The sequence below is a fragment of the Poecilia mexicana genome, unplaced genomic scaffold, assembly GCF_051168715.1.
Source record: "Poecilia mexicana isolate PSO_F unplaced genomic scaffold, ASM5116871v1 scaffold_17, whole genome shotgun sequence".
NCBI classification, from domain to species: Eukaryota; Metazoa; Chordata; class Actinopteri; order Cyprinodontiformes; family Poeciliidae; genus Poecilia; species Poecilia mexicana.
Window position 1 is genome coordinate 29,301,043 of NW_028263386.1, and position 21,665 is coordinate 29,322,707.

Here is a 21,665-nt window from a genome sequence, read left to right on the forward strand (position 1 = left end):
TGAATTAGAAAAAAAACATTATAGATGATTCAAACGTTTTTTTTTACGTATGAAAAACTGAAAAGTGTGGTGTGTAGAAGTATTCAGCTCTCTGTAGCGTATTGACGTAGTTTTGCCCATTCTTTGCAAAACAGCTCAAGTTAAGTCAGATTAGATGGAGAGCATTTGTGAACAGTAGTTTTCAGATCTCAATTGGGTTAAGACTGGACTTTGACTGGGCCATTCTAACACATGAATATGTTTTGCTTGAAACATTGTAGCCTGTCTTTATGTTTAGGGTGGTTGTCCTGCTGGAAGCTGAAGCTCCACCCCGGTCTCATGTCTGTTGCAGACTCCATTGTCCTGTATTTGACTCCATCCATCTTCATATCAACTCTGACCATCTTCCCTGAAGCAAGCATGGTGCTGCCACCACCATGTTTGACAGTGAGGATGGTGTGTTCAGAGTGATAGGCAGTGTTAGTTCTCCTCCACACACAGCGTTTTGCACTTTGGCCAAAAAGTTGAATTTTCTTCTGGTCTGAACAAAGCTTATTCTTCCACATGTTTGTTGTGTCCAGCATGGCTCCTGGACCATGCTGGACACAACATGATCCAGGACTTCTTGTGGTTTTCTTCTTGCCGCTCTTCCAGAAAGATCACATTTGTGCAGTGATGACGAATACTTGTCCTGTGGACAGATTCCTCCTCTGAGCTGTGGATCTCTGCCTTTGGTCCAGAGTCACCATGGGCCTCTTGGCTGCATCTCTGATCAGAGCTTGTTCTTGTTCAGCTGGAAGTTTAGGTGGACGGCCTTGTCTTGTTACAGTTGTTTCACACTCTTTCTATTTCCAGATGATGGACTGAACAGAGCTCTGGGAGACGTTCAAAGCTTGGGAAATCTTTTTACAGCCCAAGTCTGCTTTCAACTTCTCCACAGCTTTCTGCTGTGATCCTTGATTCTGTTTAGTCATTAACAGCCATTAGGAAACTTCCACAGGCAATTGCTTGCAATCAGAGAAAAGGGGGTTGAATACTTTCACACACTGCAATTTCAGTTTTTTATTTGTAAAAAAAATATTTGAATCATGTTTAAGTTTTTTTTCTACTGTACAACTGTAAGTATACAAAAGTTTCACTGAAACAAACCGTGTCTGGTACATTTGCTTGGCAGAGCTGCTTTGTTAATGCAGAGTGAGTGCCCCATGTACTTACTGTCTGTCTGTCTGTCTGTCTGTCTGTCTGGATGGATGGATGGATGGATGGATGGATGGATGGATGGATGGATGGATGGATGGATGGATGGATGGATGGATGGATGGATGGATGGTCTTCTGTGGGAACCTCTCAGGACTGTATGGCTCCAGCCCTCTGCAGTGCCAAGGGGAAGGGTGGACATCTCTGCAGTTTGACTCCATGAGCAGAGACATTTAAATGCCACTTTTCAACTGTGGATTTTGTGCTGTCTATGTTGTGACAGTAATGAAAGAGGACTTCAGTGTGCTGACAAAGAAACTCTGATAGGAGATGTCCTAACTTGCTTAATGAGTCATTCTAGAAAGTTGACAAGTTGGTCTTTATGTGCCTGTCAGACAGGTACAGCCAGCATTATTAGCTGAGGTGGAGCTGTGTGGAACAGCACTGTGGTGACAGAGCGGCTGAGCAGGAGAGACAGAGTTGGTCTCTGTCAGAGGACCTGATTCTGACACAGAAACAAGCTTCACACACACCGAACCAGTTTCCACACAGATCAAGAAAACAGCAAAGATGGAATTTTACCCCTCAAAATGGAATATTAGCTCTTAGAACCAACACCCCATGCTGCTCTCCTCCTTCCCAGCAGGTAAGTACCTTAGCAGAGTAAATGAGAATGTAATGTCTGTCTTTTATTATCATCTAAAATCTAAAAAGTAGCAACTGCAGACAGCAGCTTTTGAATGCAAAGCATTAGAAAAGGCGTGCTCTCTCTCTGTGTGCGCATGTGTGCGCTTGCGTGTGTGTGTGTGTGTGTGTGTGTGTGTGTGTGTGTGTGTGTGTGTGTGTGTGTGTGTGTACAAAGGACGTACAGGATTTCCTTCTATGCAGACCATCGCTGTGTTTACCTGCGTGACAACAGACTGTTATGCTTAGGCAAGCGTCATGCTGTCATTTGAGATTTTTTTTAACTGAAGTCACTTTGCACTTCATTCCTCAATACTGGTGTTAAGTTCTACAGTAAACCACCATCCATCCATTTTCTGTACACCCTTGTCCCTAGTGGGGTCGGGAGGGTTGCTGGTGCCTATCTCCAGCTAACAGTAAACCTAATTTAGAATATTTATTTTGAAAACTCAGCCTCATGTGCTCAGAAAGCCTTCCATACGAACACAGCAACCAATGATTACATGAGACATATGTTAATAGACTGAGATGATTCAGAATGACCTGGCTAACCAGTTCTAATCTGCTCTAGTAAGATGACTGCAGGAGAACACGACAAGACAACAGATCACCTGATCAACCTGCTCATTTCCTCCAGGGCAGTTTATATGAATTATTCTAATCCAAACAGCATTGCTCACATTGCGTACACACATGAAGTCACATGAGAAACAATGATACACAATTGTTTTTCCTAAAAAGCCATTTTGCACAACGTGATGGTGCATTGACTCAGGTATGCTTTGATGAGGAAACAACATTATAACATGGTATGAAACAACAAAAAAGTAGATTTACTTTTACTACCTCTTTAACATTCAGAAGAAATTTAACATTATGTCTATGAACACCCAATATATCTTCAGATGAGACAGAATCGTCTAAATATGTTTAATTTGTTTCATAATTGAACTGAATACTCGGGTGGTGAGGTGTGTTGTGATAGTACCTTAGAGGGACAGCCTAGAGCAGGAGTGGGCAATCCTGGTCCTCGAGGGCCGGTGTCCTGCAACTGTTAGATGTCTCCCTGGTCCAACACACCTGGATCCAACAGCTGAATCACCTCCTCAGTGCAGTCAGGTTCTCCAGAGTCCAGCTAATGACCTCATTATCTGACTCAGGTGTGTTGAAGTAGAGACACATCTAAACGTTGCAGGAGACCGGCCCTCCAGGCCTGGAGTTGCCCACCAGAACTGTCTAAGCAGTTTGTGTCCAGAATATGTGGGGTCTGCAGAGATGTTAGTTGCCCTTTTCCTTACTCTAGACCTGTTCAAGTTCTGGATGGAAGGTCAGCCCTCATGATTTACTCTGCAGACCTGATCCTTTGTTGCAGTTTGGACCTGTCCGGTCCTGTCCTATAGGAACAGGAAGTGATCCATAGTTGACAGTGTTGTTGAGAATGGTGAGGGGAGGACATCTACCACACTGGCCAACCAGTCGATGTACCCCTGTGTGCATGCATATTTGTTAGTGTCTTAGATCAGAACAATGACTGCAGGGTTATCTGAAAATATCAGGAGTTTCACCATCATTTGAGTTCAGAGAGAAGAGGAGTGGGGAGAAAACACAACTGGTTGGCTGATGGTTCTTGTGTGGGAGAAGATGCTCCCAGCCTCGTCTGCGGCTGCCAGTCAGTCAGGAGGGTGACACTGCCACTCACAGCTATGAGCTGGTGAGCTGCTGGTGGAGGATGTCTGAGCTCAGAGGATTTCATGGTTTTCCAGTGCTCTGTTGTTACACTGATCCAAAGGTCTTACTGGTATGAAAAACTTGCAAGCTATGTTTTGTGTTTCCCTTTCATTTCCAGACTGTGGACACATAACATATCTCTGTGCTTATGTGGTGAGGGAAAATGCCTTTAGAGAAAATGCAAATATATACAAATTAATGACCTTGCACAAAACATCTGATTCTCAAAGACCAGCACTGTCAGTGACACACAGTTATAGGGAAATATTTATAGGCTCTCAAAAGCAGGTGATGTTTTCACTCCAGGACAAGAAACAGGAAATGAACAAGCAGTTTCACCAAAAGAAGGCTGGAATGTCACAGAGCATAAAATTCCTTTTTTCTTTTAAGGAACAGTGCCGAGTATTGTTGCTGATTATGCATGTAGTTAAATAATAAATCCTCAAGCAATGTTTGAACTTCTGTTGTTGCTGATTTATATTTAAAAGACAAACTTTATGATTAGGAACCTAAAATCTTTAAATACGTCATAGAATGTTCAACCCCTAATATAACTATGATGGGTTTAGGACAAAAACTGTTTTGTCTCGCACACACTACTAAAGACTCATACACACACACAAAATACTAAAATTGCACATATATACTATTAAAATATCACACACGCATATAATTTTTTTCTCAGACACATACATAAAAGACTAAGATTGCACATATACACTAAAATATCACACATATACACACAAAGCATACAGACATAGATTGAAAATGTGTGAACTAACTAGGCTGAATGAATGAATGAATGAATGAATGAATGAATGAATGAATGAATGAATGAATGAATTGGGATGAGACTTGTATTTGTGTGAGAGACTCATTTTTTTGTATGTCTGAGAGTTGTCAAGAGGTGGGGCATAATTTAGAGATCAGATGACGTATGCGTTGATACCACAGTGAAGTTAGTTTCAAGTTGGATGTCAGATATTGGCGCTCCACGGAGTAAGTGGAGTTTAGCTCAAGGTTGATGCAATTTATGAACGCTAATTTCGGCCAGCTGTTCTCTACCGCTCCCCCCTCAAGCTCTCGGAGGTTCACTTAGGCTCTAAGCAATTGAGCCGGTGTTCTGACTATCAGTGCTACCCAGGGAGGAAAGTAGTTATAAATTCTTGGGGGTACTATGACAAAAAAATTAAAAATTATATATATATATATATATATATATATATATATATATATATATATATATATATATATATATATATATATATATATATATTGCTTCTTTGTGTGCTTTGGAGTTTCTGTGCTGATTAATTTTTTTGCGAAGCGATAAAATCTGTGTAGCTCTTGAATTGCTACAAAATAAAGCTGTATTTCTCTCAGCCCACTGGCTGCAATGTTGAACCTTGAGATGCCATGAGACCTAAATTCTGAACATCATGGCATGGAGTGCATCCCAGCTTTCCATGTCTGGCATATAACCATTCATTTTATCTTTTAAACTGGTTCTATTGATCCTGTGTCCAGACAGAGGGATAATCAGCAGCCCAGCATCATGACCTGTTTGTTCTGAAGATCCTGCAGCTTCCACTTCTCTTCCTAACATGGGGCCTCCTCACCCTGACTCTCACACTGACAGGAGGAACCACAGAGCTCTGTTAGGTTAAAGCTCATCTTCTGAAGTTGGGATATTTTTCCTCCAACAGGTTCCAGAGGAATCACCTCAAACCAGATGTTGGACTGGATTTTATTTCACTGTCATTTGTGAATGTTAGAGCCTCATTTTCAACAGTGGAGCTATAAAGGTTGAAAAAGGTTATTATTTTGGAGAAAATCTCATCAACATCAATATTTCCACTAAATAAGAGGCAAATAAAAAAGTTTGATAAAGGAAAAGCCTCTCAGACTCTGAGCCCGACAGCACCAAACTATTTTTTTATATTAGACAATTAATTTAATTTCACATAATTATCACGGTAGAATCCATTTGTTTGTTAAATACTTAATGAAACATATTTACATTGTTTGATGTTTGTTGTAAATGACAGACTAACGAGGTAATTAGTCCAAGTTTGTCGTTTATTGAACATTCAGAAACTCCAGTGGCTGTGATTCGCCACAGCAAAGGTAAACAAAGGTAAAACAACCTGAACAGGTGATCAACTCTAAACCACTCCACCTTTTTATTCTCCGTCTCTCTCTGTCATTTAAGCTCACCCGTTGCCATGGCAACCTCCTGCGCTCCACAAGCCGACCAAAGATTATGTTAAAAACATAACATTCAGTCCGTTATGATATCAGGTTTGCAGATTTTTACTTTGCGATCATTAATAAACCTCCTTGAACTCAGCGGTGGTTGATTAGTTAATGTTAAACTCCTGCTCTGCTAGTTATTTTGGTAAAGGAACCGAAACGCACAGAATTACGCAACACCTTGTTGAAACAATAATCACTGAGATTATTATTTTGATTTTTTTGTTGTTCTTTAATAAAGTTATGAACGTTTTGATAAGGAGTCAGAGGAGGACCTGCTGGTCTCAGCCTCCTGGCGGCGTTCAGTTTGTCACCTAATGCCGAGATCGACGTGTTGCTGCCCTGCTCTAGCAAAGCACGAAGAGTTCAGAAACCATAAGATATGAGAAAAAAGTTATTAACTGATTAAGTCATGTTTTAAATTGTTCTTGAAAAACTAATCAGTCACGACTGATTAGTGAACCCATTGATTTTTTTTACAGCCGCTCCTCTCTTGCAGGTACTGCGTACCCCCGCTAAATCTTTTAGGGGTACGCAGTACCCTACCGTACCCCCCTTCTTTCACCCCTGGTGCTACCTCGTCAGATTTTCCTACCGTAGTGCGGATAGATAGCTAAGTCTGTCAGTGCTATGCATCCAAACGTGCTACCGTCATGTTTACAAACAGAAAACTATAGAGGATTGTGTTAATGTTAAATACATTGGATAACATGAAGTGGAAGCTTAGGAGTTAAGCTTAGCTTTGCATTGGAACAGTTTATATCCATGACGAAACCACAAGAATATCACTTCCTTCATCTGAATATCCTACCCATTTAAAATGAAAAGCTGTAGCTTCATGCACTAATCCTTTTATTAGAATATCCTACCTTTTTAAAAATATTTTAAATACAGAGGTGTTTGTAAGAATAAAACATTATCAGACAGGTGAAACAGGTTTTTATTGGAATTAAATTAAGCACAAATACAGATCACCACAAACTCTTTTTTGAGGATTAATATGTTGTATGACAGACTTTATCAAATGCAGCGCAGCCCCAATGTGTCCACCGAACTGCACAAGTCACTGTGCACCTGAAATGATAGGATATGATTAATATTACACCAGTGTTGTGGTCAAGACCACCTAAACCGAGACCAAGACAAGACTAAGACCAGAGTGTATCGAGACTGAGTCAAGACCAAGACCAGCGGCCCGCGCTACATGACACAATAAAATGTAAAATATGATCAAAATTGCTTCTCAAATTGATCTGAAAGATCCACATTCCCATAAAAACACCAAGATATTAAATACTTAATACATTTTACTAATATTAAATATTCCATCTCTGTGCTACAATGCGTGGTGTTCAGGTGACATCCCTAAAAAGATAATGCCCTGGGTGTTTGCCCATATTACTCATGTAAAAAACCACCACTGTCTGCACCATTAAACATAGCAATTGAGGCAATGCCCTGACGGTAAATAACGCTCAACTATGAACACTGACCAAGGAGCAACAAGCAAGAAGTAACCAAAGCGCTCATCGTGACTGTTCTCACCCTCTCTCCCGCTACATGAAGCCAGGCAGTCTGACACCATGGAACAGATTACAGCTGCCACTTTGAATGAAAACAATCAAAGAGCAATGTGCATGCTCTGCATGCTCTTTCGTTCTTGTGTTTTATTTATGTGTTAATTAAGAAAATATCAACGTACATAATTAAATAAAATAATGATAGTTACTGCAGTGTACGCAGAGCATTACAAGAACAAAGAACTGGTGTTCTGTCAGGTCAGATCGTCATACGCTTAGCATGAACTCACGGCTATATCTGTCAGACAGGTCATTACCATAAGATTTCATTTAATCAGCAACATAGAATCATGACGTAGATCGTCATGCACTTTGTTATTAACAGTTGTATGGCATCCTGACTTAGCGGTTACGTAGGTTAATGAGTTCTACACGGGCGTGTGTTGTAGTTGACTGCAGCTGCAGCCAGACCTGCTTTAAATACACTTTGAAACCACGACAACGCATGTAGATCTATATAGTTATCATTGAAAACAATTTAATGATATATTTTCATCATAACTTGTTGTGTATGGTGAACTGACAACTCCTCTGATTTTTGGACTTCTTAATGCATGCGCAGGCCTGGTACTCACTGCATGTTTGCTATTCTGACAGCATATGGTAATCTGATAGAACAACGGCTCTCAGTGACTCCAGTCCTGTCTAATAAGTAAAGAGACGAGCAGAAGAATCGGACTGTTTCTGAATGTCACATCACTATATTGCAGACTTTTGGACACAGCGTTGTCCCATATATACAACAAGTCAGTCAACACCTCTGCACAGTAATTCAGCGCAGTGAAGTGACTGACTTATTTTCATCACAATGCTTATGTGTCTCTATACAGCTAGCTTTGCTAGCATCATGTCAACTGAGCTTACCTTTCTTTGAGCTACTTTTCTAAGTGACGAAAAAAGTTAGATGTTGTCTCCACTGTCTGTGAAAGCGAAGCGATGCTGAGTTAGCTGTGGCCATCGGATTTCTTATGATTTATGCAGCGCTATTATATTACTGACGATTTCACACACATCTTCTGGCGCGCAGAGAAAACCACTGCGCATGTCTTGGAGCGCCGCGTGCGAGTGAAAGGTGGGGAGGGGAGGGGGAGGGAGAATGAAAGGTGGGGAGGGAGGGGGGAGTAACAGAAACACGTAATTGGTTGGATTTTAATCGGTGCGTTTTGCATCCACTGAAAACAAAGATGTTAACAAATAAAGTGGACAGAATGCTGTACGTTTAGTGATATTTTCACAGTTGCGGTATCGACTGGTCTTGAAATAAAATGCCGAGTCCTCAGCGCCCGAGACCGAGACAAGACCGAGACCAAATGCGGTCGAGTCCGAGATGAGACCGAGACCATCAAAAAACGGTCTTAAGACCGGACTCGAGACCAAGACCGATCTCGAGTACTACAACACTGTATTACACAGCTATTATACAGCTTCAATCCCACATAGTACATCCCACATTTGCTAAATAGATGTTATAACATCTATTAAGCAAGGTTTAGTAAAAAAAAAAAAAAAAAAAACAAGAGTGTAATTAAACTAAAATATTTTAAAGTAAAAGGACAAAACAGACCACAGAACAACGTATTTTGTCCTGATTAACCGCCAAACAATGACTTGTTTACAGTGGTAACGGCATTGCAGTTAACGAACCAGAGCCATTTATACATATATTTACAAACTGCCTGTCATGTAAGCTAAAAACATGAAGTAATACAGCAGCTTAATGAAAGCCAGGTATAAAAAAAATTAAAATTAAATAAAGCTTACCGTAATCTTCGATGAAATAACACATGAAACTAAAATTCTCCATCTCTTTTCTGTCCTGGTGGAATCTCGCCTCCTGTTCGTCACTCATTGATCCCAGATTCTCAGGAAACTGATCCACATGTGAGAACAAGTCATGCATTTTGATGCTCATGTTGTTCCATAGTTCAGAAAGTTGACCTGATTGAGCAAAACCAATGTGATTTTTGGATTTGGTGTAATTATTGATATCAACCGATATGAAAGGTTTATATCGTGATTCATTCTTCAGCCATACAGCCCAAACTGATTTTTCTGTTACTTTTCTCTCATATGACCTCAGTGCTTTCTGCTTTTTAAAAAAATCCAGGGAAGAAATCTCCAATCTTCTAAAAGCCTCGGCTGTTCTGGTGTGGAGAGTTTGGTGAAAGAGCAGGAGCCTTGGATTTTAGAGACCATGTCTGATGGAGAGTTTCTCTCTACATCAGTCACCTTCACACGAGGCTGTAAAGCCAGAGCAAGTCTACCTGCAGCACGTTCCAGCTGTCAAACAAGAGACAAGCTACCAGGTAGACAGAAACACATGCACTCAACTGCACATTAAAGCAACACATATCATTAACATAGGTGACAGCAGTTGATGTTCCTGAACATGGTGTTCATTTTCTCACATTTAGACCCACTGAGCTGGTGCTTCTTCACACTGTCATACAGGATAGAAAACAGTGTGACAGGATCATTTCATTTCAAACTCCTTAAAAGGTTTATGAAATGATTGCACGTTGACATCTTGAAGGAAGGAAGTTTTTTTTTTATATACATAAAAAAGCAAAAAAGAAAGCCTGACTTTTTCTGCATTTTGGACTGTTTTCCACCACTGGAGAACCTGACACCTGCTGTGAGCTGCATGGGTCAAGGTTTCTACAACATGTTTTTGCAGAATGTCTCTTCAAGTTGAAAGGACTGCTAAGCTTTGCAGACCTACAACCAGGATTCAGTTGCATATCAATTATGATACAGCCAGATGCCACTGATTACAGAATGCCAGTTGATAAAAAGTTGAAGAAAGCAGCAGATTGCATCAAGTCTTCATTTTGGTGCATTCATTCATCCTGAGCCAGCATGCTGCGGTGGAATCACTCTCTTAACAGGAAAACATCTTAAACAAAACCAAGCTTAGGATGAGTCAACCTGGCCCAGAATAAGTGACCTAGATAAACTTTTGCCACCACTGAGTAAAATATGTTTTACCAAATTAGAAGGAGATGAAGGGAGTGTTTTATCCTGCATTTGATGAAATGTATTTTGAAGCTAAAATCACGTTTTCAACTTTTTTCTGTATATTTGTATTTAGTTTATTCTTCTCTACTCCAGGGTTTACAAGCCAATACTTCTCCTGCTGTGACAGTTCTGTTAAGTTCTGCCTGTGTGTGCTGTCAGGTGTGCTTTTCCTGCAGTTTGAGGGGGAGACAAAGCAGGTCATGATTTCAACTGAAGTCAGCAGCCAACACACCCTGCAGGCTCTGTTTGTCAATGCCTTTCCCCATCAGCTCACCATGAAGATGCTGCAGCCTCCAAACATGGCCATCTGCATCAAGGACACCAAGCGTAACATGTACTATGACCTGGAGGACCTCAGGTGAGGGGCTGTTGAAGTAGACTTAAGGTATATCTAAAAAATATATAATATTGATAATTCTGTTTATTGTCACTCATTTTAGCAAGTGAAACTCATATTACTGTACACAGATTCATTTCACAGTGTAAGATGTGTTCTTGTCATTTTGATTATGTTAAGAATCCAAAATTCAGTGTTCAGAAAAAATGAATGTGTGAAAAAGGTAAACATTGGAAACACACGTCTTACCTGAACTAAGGAAAAAAAGACCTGGACCGTTACTCAGTAATCTAACATTCTCTTTTCTAATAAGTTCACATTTCCTGTGGAAATCAAGGTCATAGGGCCTGGAGGAAGAGTGGAGAGGTATGGAGCCCTCTAAGGGACATGGGGACATTTTTTTCTTTTGCATTCCCTCACAATAATGTACTGATCAGTTCATGTGGCATAATTGAATACTGTAAGACTTACAGTACAAGCCTTTCTTATGGTGGCCATCATACTTTCTGCCTTAGGTCATCGTAAGTTTTTCCATGTATGTTAATATCTTGTTGTGAAATATCTGAAGTTTTATATATTTTTCTTTAAATGCACCACAAACCTATGACATAAATGGAAACTTTCCATAAAAAGGAAATAAATAAAAAATACATTACTACAATTCTGAAGTCCACAGTCAATGCAGAATCTACCAGGACATTCTAGAGCGCTTCATGCTTCCCTCTGAATGCAGATACTGATTTTATTTTCCAGCAGAACTTGGCACCAGCCAAGGTACCAGAAGCACCAGAAGCAACAGCCATGGTGCTAGAGGTACCAGAAGCTGCTTCAGTGGCCATGGTGTTCCTGTTCTTCATTGACCAGCAAACTGGCCTGACCTTTGACCCCAAAGAGAATCTGTGGGGTGCAAAAAGAGCCATAACCAAGTACTGAGTGCAGAGAAATGAACATATTTTTCAGCAGCCTGATATTTATGTTCAAATTATACTTATTTGTTGATCATATGGAAAATTTTAATTTTCTGACACCAAACATGGGGTTTCCAATATCTGTAAGCCATATTCATCAACATTACAAGAAATTGAAACTTGAAATATTTAATAAGTGAGTTTCACTTTTTCAAATGAGTGAAAACACATTCAACTTTTTTTTAATATTCTAACTTTTTGAGGTGCACCTGTACTATATGCATTAACACAAATCTACATCTGTCTGTCTGCAAGAAAAACCACCACATTACTTTGTTGAAAAGTTTTTAAAGTTTTGCATCTATTTACTTCATTCAGTTCTAACCCCCCCTTGTTCTTGCTTCCAGAGACATAACACCAAATTCCTGTCTGAAAGCGTATCATAAAGACCCTGTCCATGTGTTCTGCCCCTCTGCCAGGCCTGCCAACTCTGAAGGAATGGTAAGTCAAAGGATAAAATTCCTGAAGAAATTTAGAAGGGGCCTGCAGCCTGGTGCGTGGTTTTTGGACCAGAGCAAAAGGTTCTGCACAGTGGAATTCTCTGCCTCAGTTAATTGTTGTGACCGGCAACAAATATTTATTTTTTTTTATTTCTCCAGAGTGTTAACTTTCAACTTCTGTAATCTTTTAGTAGATTTGGTTAATATCAGATACTTTACTTCATTTCTTTTGTTTGCTGAGGGGGAACGTTGTGCATTAATAAATATCTTCAACAACACAAATGTAAATGCAGCCATCTTCAGTAAAATTAATAAAAATCAGTTCATTGCAATGATTTTAGCTGATTAACATTTCAAGGATTTAATTACTTTACGAAGAAGCTTATGATGAAATGACTTCTTACTACTGCAAAATGAAATTAGTTCAACCAACTTAATTGAATTGCTTCAACTGGTAACAAGCAATTCAATTAAGTTTATCCAACTTAATTCATTGAGCTTAACCAACTCAAGTTATGTCTGTCCAACTAAATTGACCAATTTTTCAACCTTTTGAGTTAGTAACTGATTAGGACATAAAGCATTGGGCTTCTAATATTTACCTTTTTCATAATATTCAAATTTTCTGAGTGATTTTGAATTTCTGTCTTTATTATTTCACTTTTCTGAAATGAGTGGCAAAAAATATTGAACTTTTTTTCTAATATTTAATTTATGTTAGATGTACTTGTTGTATCCTATTTTAATTTTGTTCCTGGCTCACTCAAAGACTGAGAAGCTGAGCAGCTTTCTCCTGAGAAATCTGCTGGAACTTTATTTCACCTCATGTTGCAGAGATATATGAGGAAAGACGGGTTCAACCAGAGTAAGCAGAGAACTGGAGTCTAGTTGCCTGTGGGCTCACTGAAAAAAATAACTCTTTGGATTAACATAAAAAAAATCATGGAAAGATTTTCCACCTGATTACTTTGCTTTATTTCAGCACTATGTAATTTTGTTACTCCGATTTAAAGGAAATGTGTTGGTTCAACTTAATTTATTAAGGTTATTCCAATTTAAAGGAAATGTGTTGGTTCAACTTAATTTTTGTGGTTGATTCAACTTATTTACTTTAGTTGGACCCAATGTAATTTAATAGAACCAGACCAACTAATTTTACACTGATACCTTCACACTACTTAATTAAGTTGATCCAACTCATGAAAATTAAGTTAGCTGAACAAACATGCTTCATGCTGAAAGAAAGCTATATAATCGTGTGGAAAATCTTTCCATGATTGAATTATGTTAATTCAAAGACATTTTCTTAAGTGCTATTAAATGAAGTGTTTTAAGACCACACTGAAAGAAGAAAGAACACTCAACAATGAGAAAAAGTACAACATGAAACTGTATTTTCAAAATTGTTATCCATTTTCTTTTTACACAGCACAAAAAACAGCTGAGTTGAAAGTTGAAATAAACAACAAAAGGTCAGTTTTGTTTTTCCAGAAAAAAACTGGGCTGTGTTTAGCTTAGATCAAATTCTTAACAACATAAAAAGTGTCAGTAAATTCGCTCAACTTTGCGAACTGTAACAGTTAAAATTTAGTTTTCCATTGCGGTCTTTAGAAAAACATGTAAAGATAGATTGCTCAAGTTGTTCATCACTTCCACCCCGTCCAGGAGAATCCCAACATCCTCAATGGCATCGCCAGGCTCTGCACTCTCCGGTCGGATAACAGATTCCACAGACGGTCTCGGCCATTTGTGCACCTTGATGATGGGAACATGGGTGGGGTATTGGGGGGGAGATATTTCACATCTCATTAAATAAAAAAATAACTTTACACTTATTTGGCTGACTCACCAACAGCTAAGGTCCATCAAAGACCTGTCTGTGTTAATTGTGAGTCCAGTGATAAGATTTTCCATTTAGAAAAGGTACCATATTTTCTACATTTTCACAAAAATCGTCTTATAATCCGGTGCACCTTGTGGTGCGGAAAATACGGTATATTGTCTCATATGGAAAAACATGAAGAGAAGGGATGAATCCCAAATAGGCCCCATATTCCATGGCCTGTTCTCCTCTATTGAAATGACAGTCTGAGGATCCACCACACAGACTGTCATTCCAAACCAGTCCTACTTATGTGCAAACAAAGCCCTGACTCTGTACACAAACCAAACATCTTATACATGAAGAACCTGTCTTATTTCCTGGATGGAGGAAATGTCATGACTATGTGTGGTAGTTATTTCCAAATAGATCAGTACTAACATCTTAGGTAAAGTTACTTAATATTTTTGTCTGCATATGAAACAATGCTGTTAGAAAAAAAGGTTCCTCTGACTCAAATTTAATACTTTTTATTATTAATAAATGAAGAATCTGTATTACGATAGAAAGCCACAAAAGTGTGTGTGCATCCAATGTCCACTCTGCATTTACCTACATAATAACAGTACTGAAATTAAATAATAATAAAAAAAAAACATTTAAATAGACTTATGTTTGGCCCCAGTGTTTAAAATCCACTAAACCTCAGACTTCAGAGTTTGTATGGCACCAGATGCTGAATTTACATCAGTCCAACTTTTTTCCAGGGAGTTTTAACAACCTGAGGAGGAGCAAAACTGTGACATTTATGGGGTCCGTTTTTTGTCTTGACAGCAGCTTTGTGACCCTTACACTGCTTCATGTGATGTTAGCATGATTTGAGTACATCAATTACATAGAAACGTGACCGAACATAGAAAAAAATGTTTTTTTTAAAAAGTCTTATGATTTTAATTTGCATCTTTTTATTTCGATTTTTATTTTGATTTAGACGGATGAAAATAGACTGAATCTTACCTTTTTCAAATTAAGCAGATCCAAATCAGGAATCTTCCCGCTTCTCTTGAAAGAACAGTTTGAAGTTTTCCCAGACACAAGATCTCGCGTGATCTCGCTAGCATCTCGCGTGATCTTCCGTAATTTCGCTAGCATCTCGCGTGATCTTCCATAATTTCGCTAGCATCTCGCGTGATCTTCCGTAATCTCGCCAGTGTCTCGCGTGATCTCCGGGTCTCGCTAGCATAGACATAATATAAGGATAGACGCCTCATGGACCGCTCTCGCCTATAGTCGCTGACGAGATTTAGGGCGGCCATCTTGGAGCGGTACTCCACTCCACTCAGCCTTATGTGTTTAGCAGCACAATGACGTATCAGCGGATTTAATCGATCATAACACACTTTTTGTTACTGGAAACCATATTCAAACATCTATCAAAGCAACATTTATAAACAATTGTATTTTTTAAGTATGTTTTTAATACATAGTTCATCATAGTTAAATATGCTTAGTGGCTATAACAATAGAAAAGGAATGGAATATTCTGATATCGATGTATGAAGAGCATATTACAAAGCACACAGCCGTTCATAATTTATTTAATAAATTATTTAGTAATATCAATACATATTTTATATAACTATGCAAACACTAATAAATAAAGATTAATAATGGCACAAATAAATAATGATTAATACTGAATTATATATATATAAACATGTATTTATATATATATGTATGTTTTTCAGCCGACGAGTCCAAAATCCGATGTGAGATTCATCCGTGCTGCAGTGAATCCGTCTCTCTTTATAGATTTCTCCCTCTTCTTCCTCACATCGTGTCTTTAGGAAACTTTCAAAACAAAAACGGAAGATTTAGGATGTATCTTACTTTTGACAGAGTGAAAGAATATAAATAATAGTCTTTACCACCTGTGTAAACTTTGCCGGTGAATGTTATAACACATAATATAAGTTTTATAATATGTGTTATATTGTTTCATTTCTAATATAGGCTCTTGTGTCAGATAGTCTAAGTCAATGTTAGAGAATATATTTTTTTTAGATTTACGGAATCTCAGTTAGCCTTCATAGCGGGGCTGAACCCGTATTACACCAAGCACTGTAGCTAATATTAGCTGGTATCTCGCCGGTGGACATAAATACAGTAAAGTAATATTCTAATCACAATATATACACAATAATATGTCCATCTTACTTGTGAAACGTTGTCTGTGGAGCCCTCGCATCAATAATCCATCGACCAGAACAACAATATCCCTCAGTGCTGAGGCATCTTCTGCTGTTTTGATTGAGCAAAGTAGGAGGATATACCGCTCCAAGATGGCCGCCGTATTTCCTGCGCCGGAGCGGTCCATGAGGCGTCTATGCTTATATTATGTCTATGCTCGCTAGACCCTCTTCGGCGGGAGGTTAGTCTGACTACATTGAATCACGTTGTCTCAACTTGAATACATTTTATTAACGCTAGGTTGTTGAATTTTATGTTTATTTGACGTGATTTTGTCATATTTGCCTTTGAAATATAAAATAATTCTGTTAAACATGTTATTTTTTATAAATGCAATAACCACTTCAATTCAGTTGTGCTTTGACACAAGCATGGAGCAAGCAGGCAATAAATGTTAGAAAAACACTGATTAATTACCAGCTAACCATCACTTCATGTGATGTTAACACATGTTAGCCATTGACATGAGTACATCAATTACATAGTGTGAAGGTATCACTGTTAAATAAGTTGGTTTCAACTAAATTTGCATTCATCTTAATCAAGTAAAGTCAATTATTTGGTCCAAAACATTGCAAATTAGTTGGTCTGGTTCTATTAAATTACATTGGGTCCAACTAAAGTAAATAAGTTGAATCAACCACAAAAGTTAAGTTGAGCCAACACATTTGCTTTAAATTGAAGTAACAGAATTACATAGTGCTGAAATAAAGCAAAGTAATCAGGTGGAAAATCTTTCCATGATTTTTTTTATGTTAATCCAAAGAGTTATTTCTTTCAGTGTACATAGCAACACTGATATGTGCACAATCCTGCCAGGAAAATTTAGTATTCTCTAAACTGCAGCTGGCGTTTTCCTGGCACGAAAAACAATCATCTCGCAGGGCCTCGTGTGATTTCCCATGATCTCGCGGGATCTGCCGTGATCTCGCTCGTCGCCTCCAGCACAAGATCAGTCTGACTATAATGAATCGTGTTATCTCAACATGATTCAATTTCATAAACGTTAAGTTGATGAATTTCTTGTTTGTTCAACATGATTTTATCACGTTTTTGTTTAAAACATGAAATTATTGTGTTAAAAGTACATGATATTCTTTTATTAATCTAATAACCCCCTAAGTTCATTTTTTTGAGTGCTGAGTAGCACCAAATATGTCACCTTGCTATGAGTAATAATTCTTCTCAGGTTTAAAATTACAAGGAAGGACACTTATGTATCTCTCTGAGATACATAAGTGTCAGAACATTCCTCTGTAGATCTGAAATCCCTACAGAATAAGAGACACTTAAAATCAGACATACCATGCTATTAGCTTCCCACTGAAATTATGTTTCACTTACCTGTTGTTACACCAGCTTAATCATTATAATGCTATTCTCATGCACTGCATCTTTCACTGACTTGTGTGGAATCTATAGTAAATTATTTGCCTGGTCAAATAATTTAATAATTGCCTGGTTAGACTCTCCAGTCCTGCACTCAACTGGTTCAAATCTTAAAGAACAGGGATTTCTTTGTTTCAACAGGGAACTTCTCATGGAAGCGGACAGAAGTTACATGTGGTGTACCCCAATGTTCAATCCTAGGACCCCTCTTATTAAAAATCTCCAACTAGCTCAGGTTACAACAAGAAATAAAAGTAGCTACCATAACTACGCGGATGATACCCAGCTCTACATCACGATGTCACCAGGTGACTCTGAACCCATCCAATCACTGAATAGATGCTTAGAACAGATAAATGTGTGGATGTGCCAAAACTTTCTCCAGCTGAACAGAAACAAAACTGAAGTTATTATCTTTGGACCTAAAGAGGAGCGAACTAGAGTCAATGCACAGCTTCAGTTATTACAACTGAAAACCAGCGATCAGCCCAAAACCTGGGAGTAGTGATGGACTCTGACCTGAACCTTCAGAGCCACATTAAGACAGTTATATCTGAAGCTGCTGCCCCCACGACCCGACCCCGGATAAGTGGAAGAAAATGGATGGATGGATGGGTGGATATCACCTGAAGAACATCTCCAGGATTAGAGGACTGATGTCTCAGCACGATCTAGAGAAACTCATCCATGCGTTTATCTTCTGTCTTATCTATTATTGTAACAGCGTCTTCACAGGTCTGACTAACAAATCAATCCTCCAGCTGCAGCTGATCCAGAAGCTGCTGCTGATGTTCTCACTAAAACCAGGAAGATGGAGCACATAGCACCAGTTTTAAAGTCCCTACACTGACTCACTGTAGCTCAGAGACCTACAGAGACCCCTCAGGTTCTGGTTCTGCTCTGCATCCCCAGAACTAATGTCCAGCTAATGTCATTCACTAATAGATCTTACATCGTACATCTGAAAATGGATTGGGTAAAGACAGCTTCCGTGTTTTACTGAAAAACTGATATTATATAGTATATTTGAAGAGACGTGAAACTGAAGATATCTGCTACATTTAGTGTTAAGGACAAGTGTTGTTGTAGAACCTCCGCCACTAAACTGTCAACGTTTGATGTTTTGAGGTTTGAACACATTATTTACTTAGTTAAACTTTACATTAAGTAGTGTTAAAGCACATGGGCTAGCCCACATGTAAAGCTGTCTACATGTCATGATGTGAATTATCAACTGTTACATAACAGTGACCGAAGTCACACAGCTTGTAAAATTCTGCTGATTCGCTGCGGTTGAATCTCCAGAAAGCTTCACGTGTCAAACACCACCACTCTCTTCACATGTGTTCTCCGCACGTAACTTGGTCCGTCGGTTAACACTCCACTTTAAGGAGTGTTATTTTTATTTTTTATTTTTTTAATTCTTTGCCATTTTAACAAAATAGCAAAATATTATTTAGGCACCTAAAAAGGCATACTTTATTAGCCTAAAGTATACACTGAGATGTAATCTAAAAGATACTGAAATTTTAGTATATTTAATAGTTTATTTTTTAAGTAAGCTTTAAGTGAATTTAAAAAAATCTATTTTGAGCATATATTAAAATATACACAAAACATCCTTAAAAGCATATTGTTTCATTGGTACACTTGATACACATATTTTGTTCACTTAAAGTATACTTTTATTTAATATATTTCTTTAAAGTGTATTGTGGTACAATTATATTTAAATGTGTTTAAAGTTATAAAGTCAAAATGGGTACAAGCATGATGTTAGTATACTTTGTATATATTTATTTGCCATTAATGGTGGAACAGTACCTGTCAGATAGTCCAGGAGGTTTACTGTTCTCTAATTGACCTCTTTAACAAATGATGTTATTGTATGGGATGCATGTTACGTTTTCACCACACCTTCAGCAATTTTTCTATATAGTAAACTAAGCAATTCTGTGATTAGATGTGAATGTGTCTATTATAAATTGTAAAATGCTGTTTTGAACTTTGATAATATCTGAAAGATTATGTTTCTAATCTAGATTTACTATTTGCAGCCTTTTACCCTCAATCAGATTGTAATCGTAAATTGATCCAAGAGAACTGTTGCCTGTTGGAGAAGTGCACCATTTATCACTTACATCAACACCAACAGCATACCTATTAACTAGGTATGCTAGTTAATATTATTTTAAAAATAAAAAATATATATATTTATTCAAAAGATGTTTTCTAATAGTCCTCAATAATATCAGATATATATATATATATATATGCCATTCTCTTAAGGATCATTTTACTTTTTTCTAATTGAAAATGTGGTGAAAGCTGAAAAAAGAGGCACTGGATATCACACTGAAAATATTAAAACCCATTTTTGATGAAAAGAAAGCCTAATAATTTAAACAAGAGTTACATAACAAATTAGGCAATAAAAACATTCTGAGTACTTTTATTTGTGTTGATTTTAAGACTAGGATCAAAACCGACCTCAAACACCATGAATAGTATTAGAAAACTAAAACTACAGAAAGGCTAAGAATGTGCTCATCATCCTCAGTTAGAGGCTCACTTGGATTTGTTAGTTAGAGGTGACTGAGGATTTGCATGTGAAGGAAAAGCTAATGAAATTTGCCGAGGGTAATAGTGTTTGGAAGGAAAATTTGTAGTCACAGGCTATTAATGGTGGAACAGTAGCTTGATGGACAGCCTCCTCTCCTGTAGCTGGTCAGGATCAGTCAATCAATCAAATTTTATTTGTATAGCACATTTCAGCAGCAAGGCATTTCAAAGTCCTTTACATAATTAAAATAAAAACAGCATGTAATAAACAGTGAGAAAGAGAAATAAAAAGCTGTAGAACTTTAGTTGAGACACCGTCAACTGGGACTCCAACCTTTTGGACTTTAGTCAAAACACCCTTTGACAAGGACTCTAACCTCTCGGAAACAGTGAGAAAGAGAAATAAAAAGAAATTAATAAATAGATAAAAAGAAAAGATAAAAACATTAAAAACATCGAAGACATCACAACCCACACTCTAACCCTAATTTAGCCTTAAGCAGCTCTAAGCAGGTGGGTTTTAAGTTGAGATTCCACAGTAGGTTGGCTTTTCACACGCCTGAGAGCTTATGAGTCCTGCCATGTTGGCTCTGTGTATAGAAATCAAAGCACTATGTCATAGTGCTGCACTTCAGTGTTTATAGAAACGCAAGGCATGAACTGCTGTACGACACTAGAAAGTGCAAACTGAGTGCATTTAATATTAAACACGGATAAGTATGTACTACTTTAATGATTTATAATGATATTTTGTGTCTTATCTTTTAGTTGATTTTGCAGCAGTTTAAGCCTGGTGAGCAACAGATATGTATTTGAAAAGGTTTATTTTATGGCTTATATGGATCAGGCCTGATCTCTAGTTTCCAGCTGTAATTACTGAAGCTGTGTGTTGACTCCAGTTCAACACACAGCTTCTCTTGTGTTGAAGCTCCACGGATAATAACTTAAGTTTTGTTTCTGTTCGGCTGAAGAAAAGTATAACAGTTCTAAGTATCTGCTTGTGCTTAAATGGCCAACTGTTAACATTGTGAAATAGAGAAGCATATCATCCATACGGTTATAATAACTACATTAAGTTATAATCTGAGCTAGTAGAAACGTGGATATTAAGTAAGAGGGCTGTTAATCACATGGACTGGTAGAAAACACATAATTACTTTGTATTAGTATTTTTCACTGTTTTCATGAAAACATGTTGACTCTTGAAGTTTTTACCTTATTACCCTCATGGCTTTCCTAAACACACATGGACAAACATATCAAGTGTTTGTGCTTTATCCCTTCATATGGATCTGTCCAATTCTAAAATGTCTTTTGTGACGTACTGAGGTTTTAAGTCTTCTGAAGCTCTTTGTTTGGAAAAACAAAAATGAATCTCATTGTTTGCTCATTTGAAACTTTTCTCTCTGTACAACAGATATCAGTCTCTGGGTCTGTAAGGATGCAATAGGGGCCAGC

At 38.0% G+C, this 21,665-nt stretch overlaps 1 protein-coding gene across 4 annotated transcripts in view; it reads left to right on the forward strand.

Annotated features, from left to right (window-relative positions):
- Nucleotides 1-1,602: 1,602 nt before the first annotated feature.
- Nucleotides 1,603-21,665, forward strand: part of LOC106911581 (uncharacterized) — a 58,645-nt gene continuing 38,582 nt past the window's right edge. For 2 of the 4 annotated variants that reach the window (XM_088014690.1, XM_088014691.1), the window contains exons 1-4: nt 1,603-1,822; nt 9,529-9,727; nt 10,599-10,797; nt 12,092-12,185. In XM_088014690.1, the coding sequence (XP_087870816.1) occupies nt 9,616-9,727; nt 10,599-10,797; nt 12,092-12,185 (405 nt within the window). In that variant the 5' untranslated portion in view covers nt 1,603-1,822; nt 9,529-9,615. The remainder of the gene's footprint in view (nt 1,823-9,528; nt 9,728-10,598; nt 10,798-12,091; nt 12,186-21,665) is intronic. The other 2 variants (XM_088014688.1, XM_088014689.1) reach the window with 1 other exon arrangement.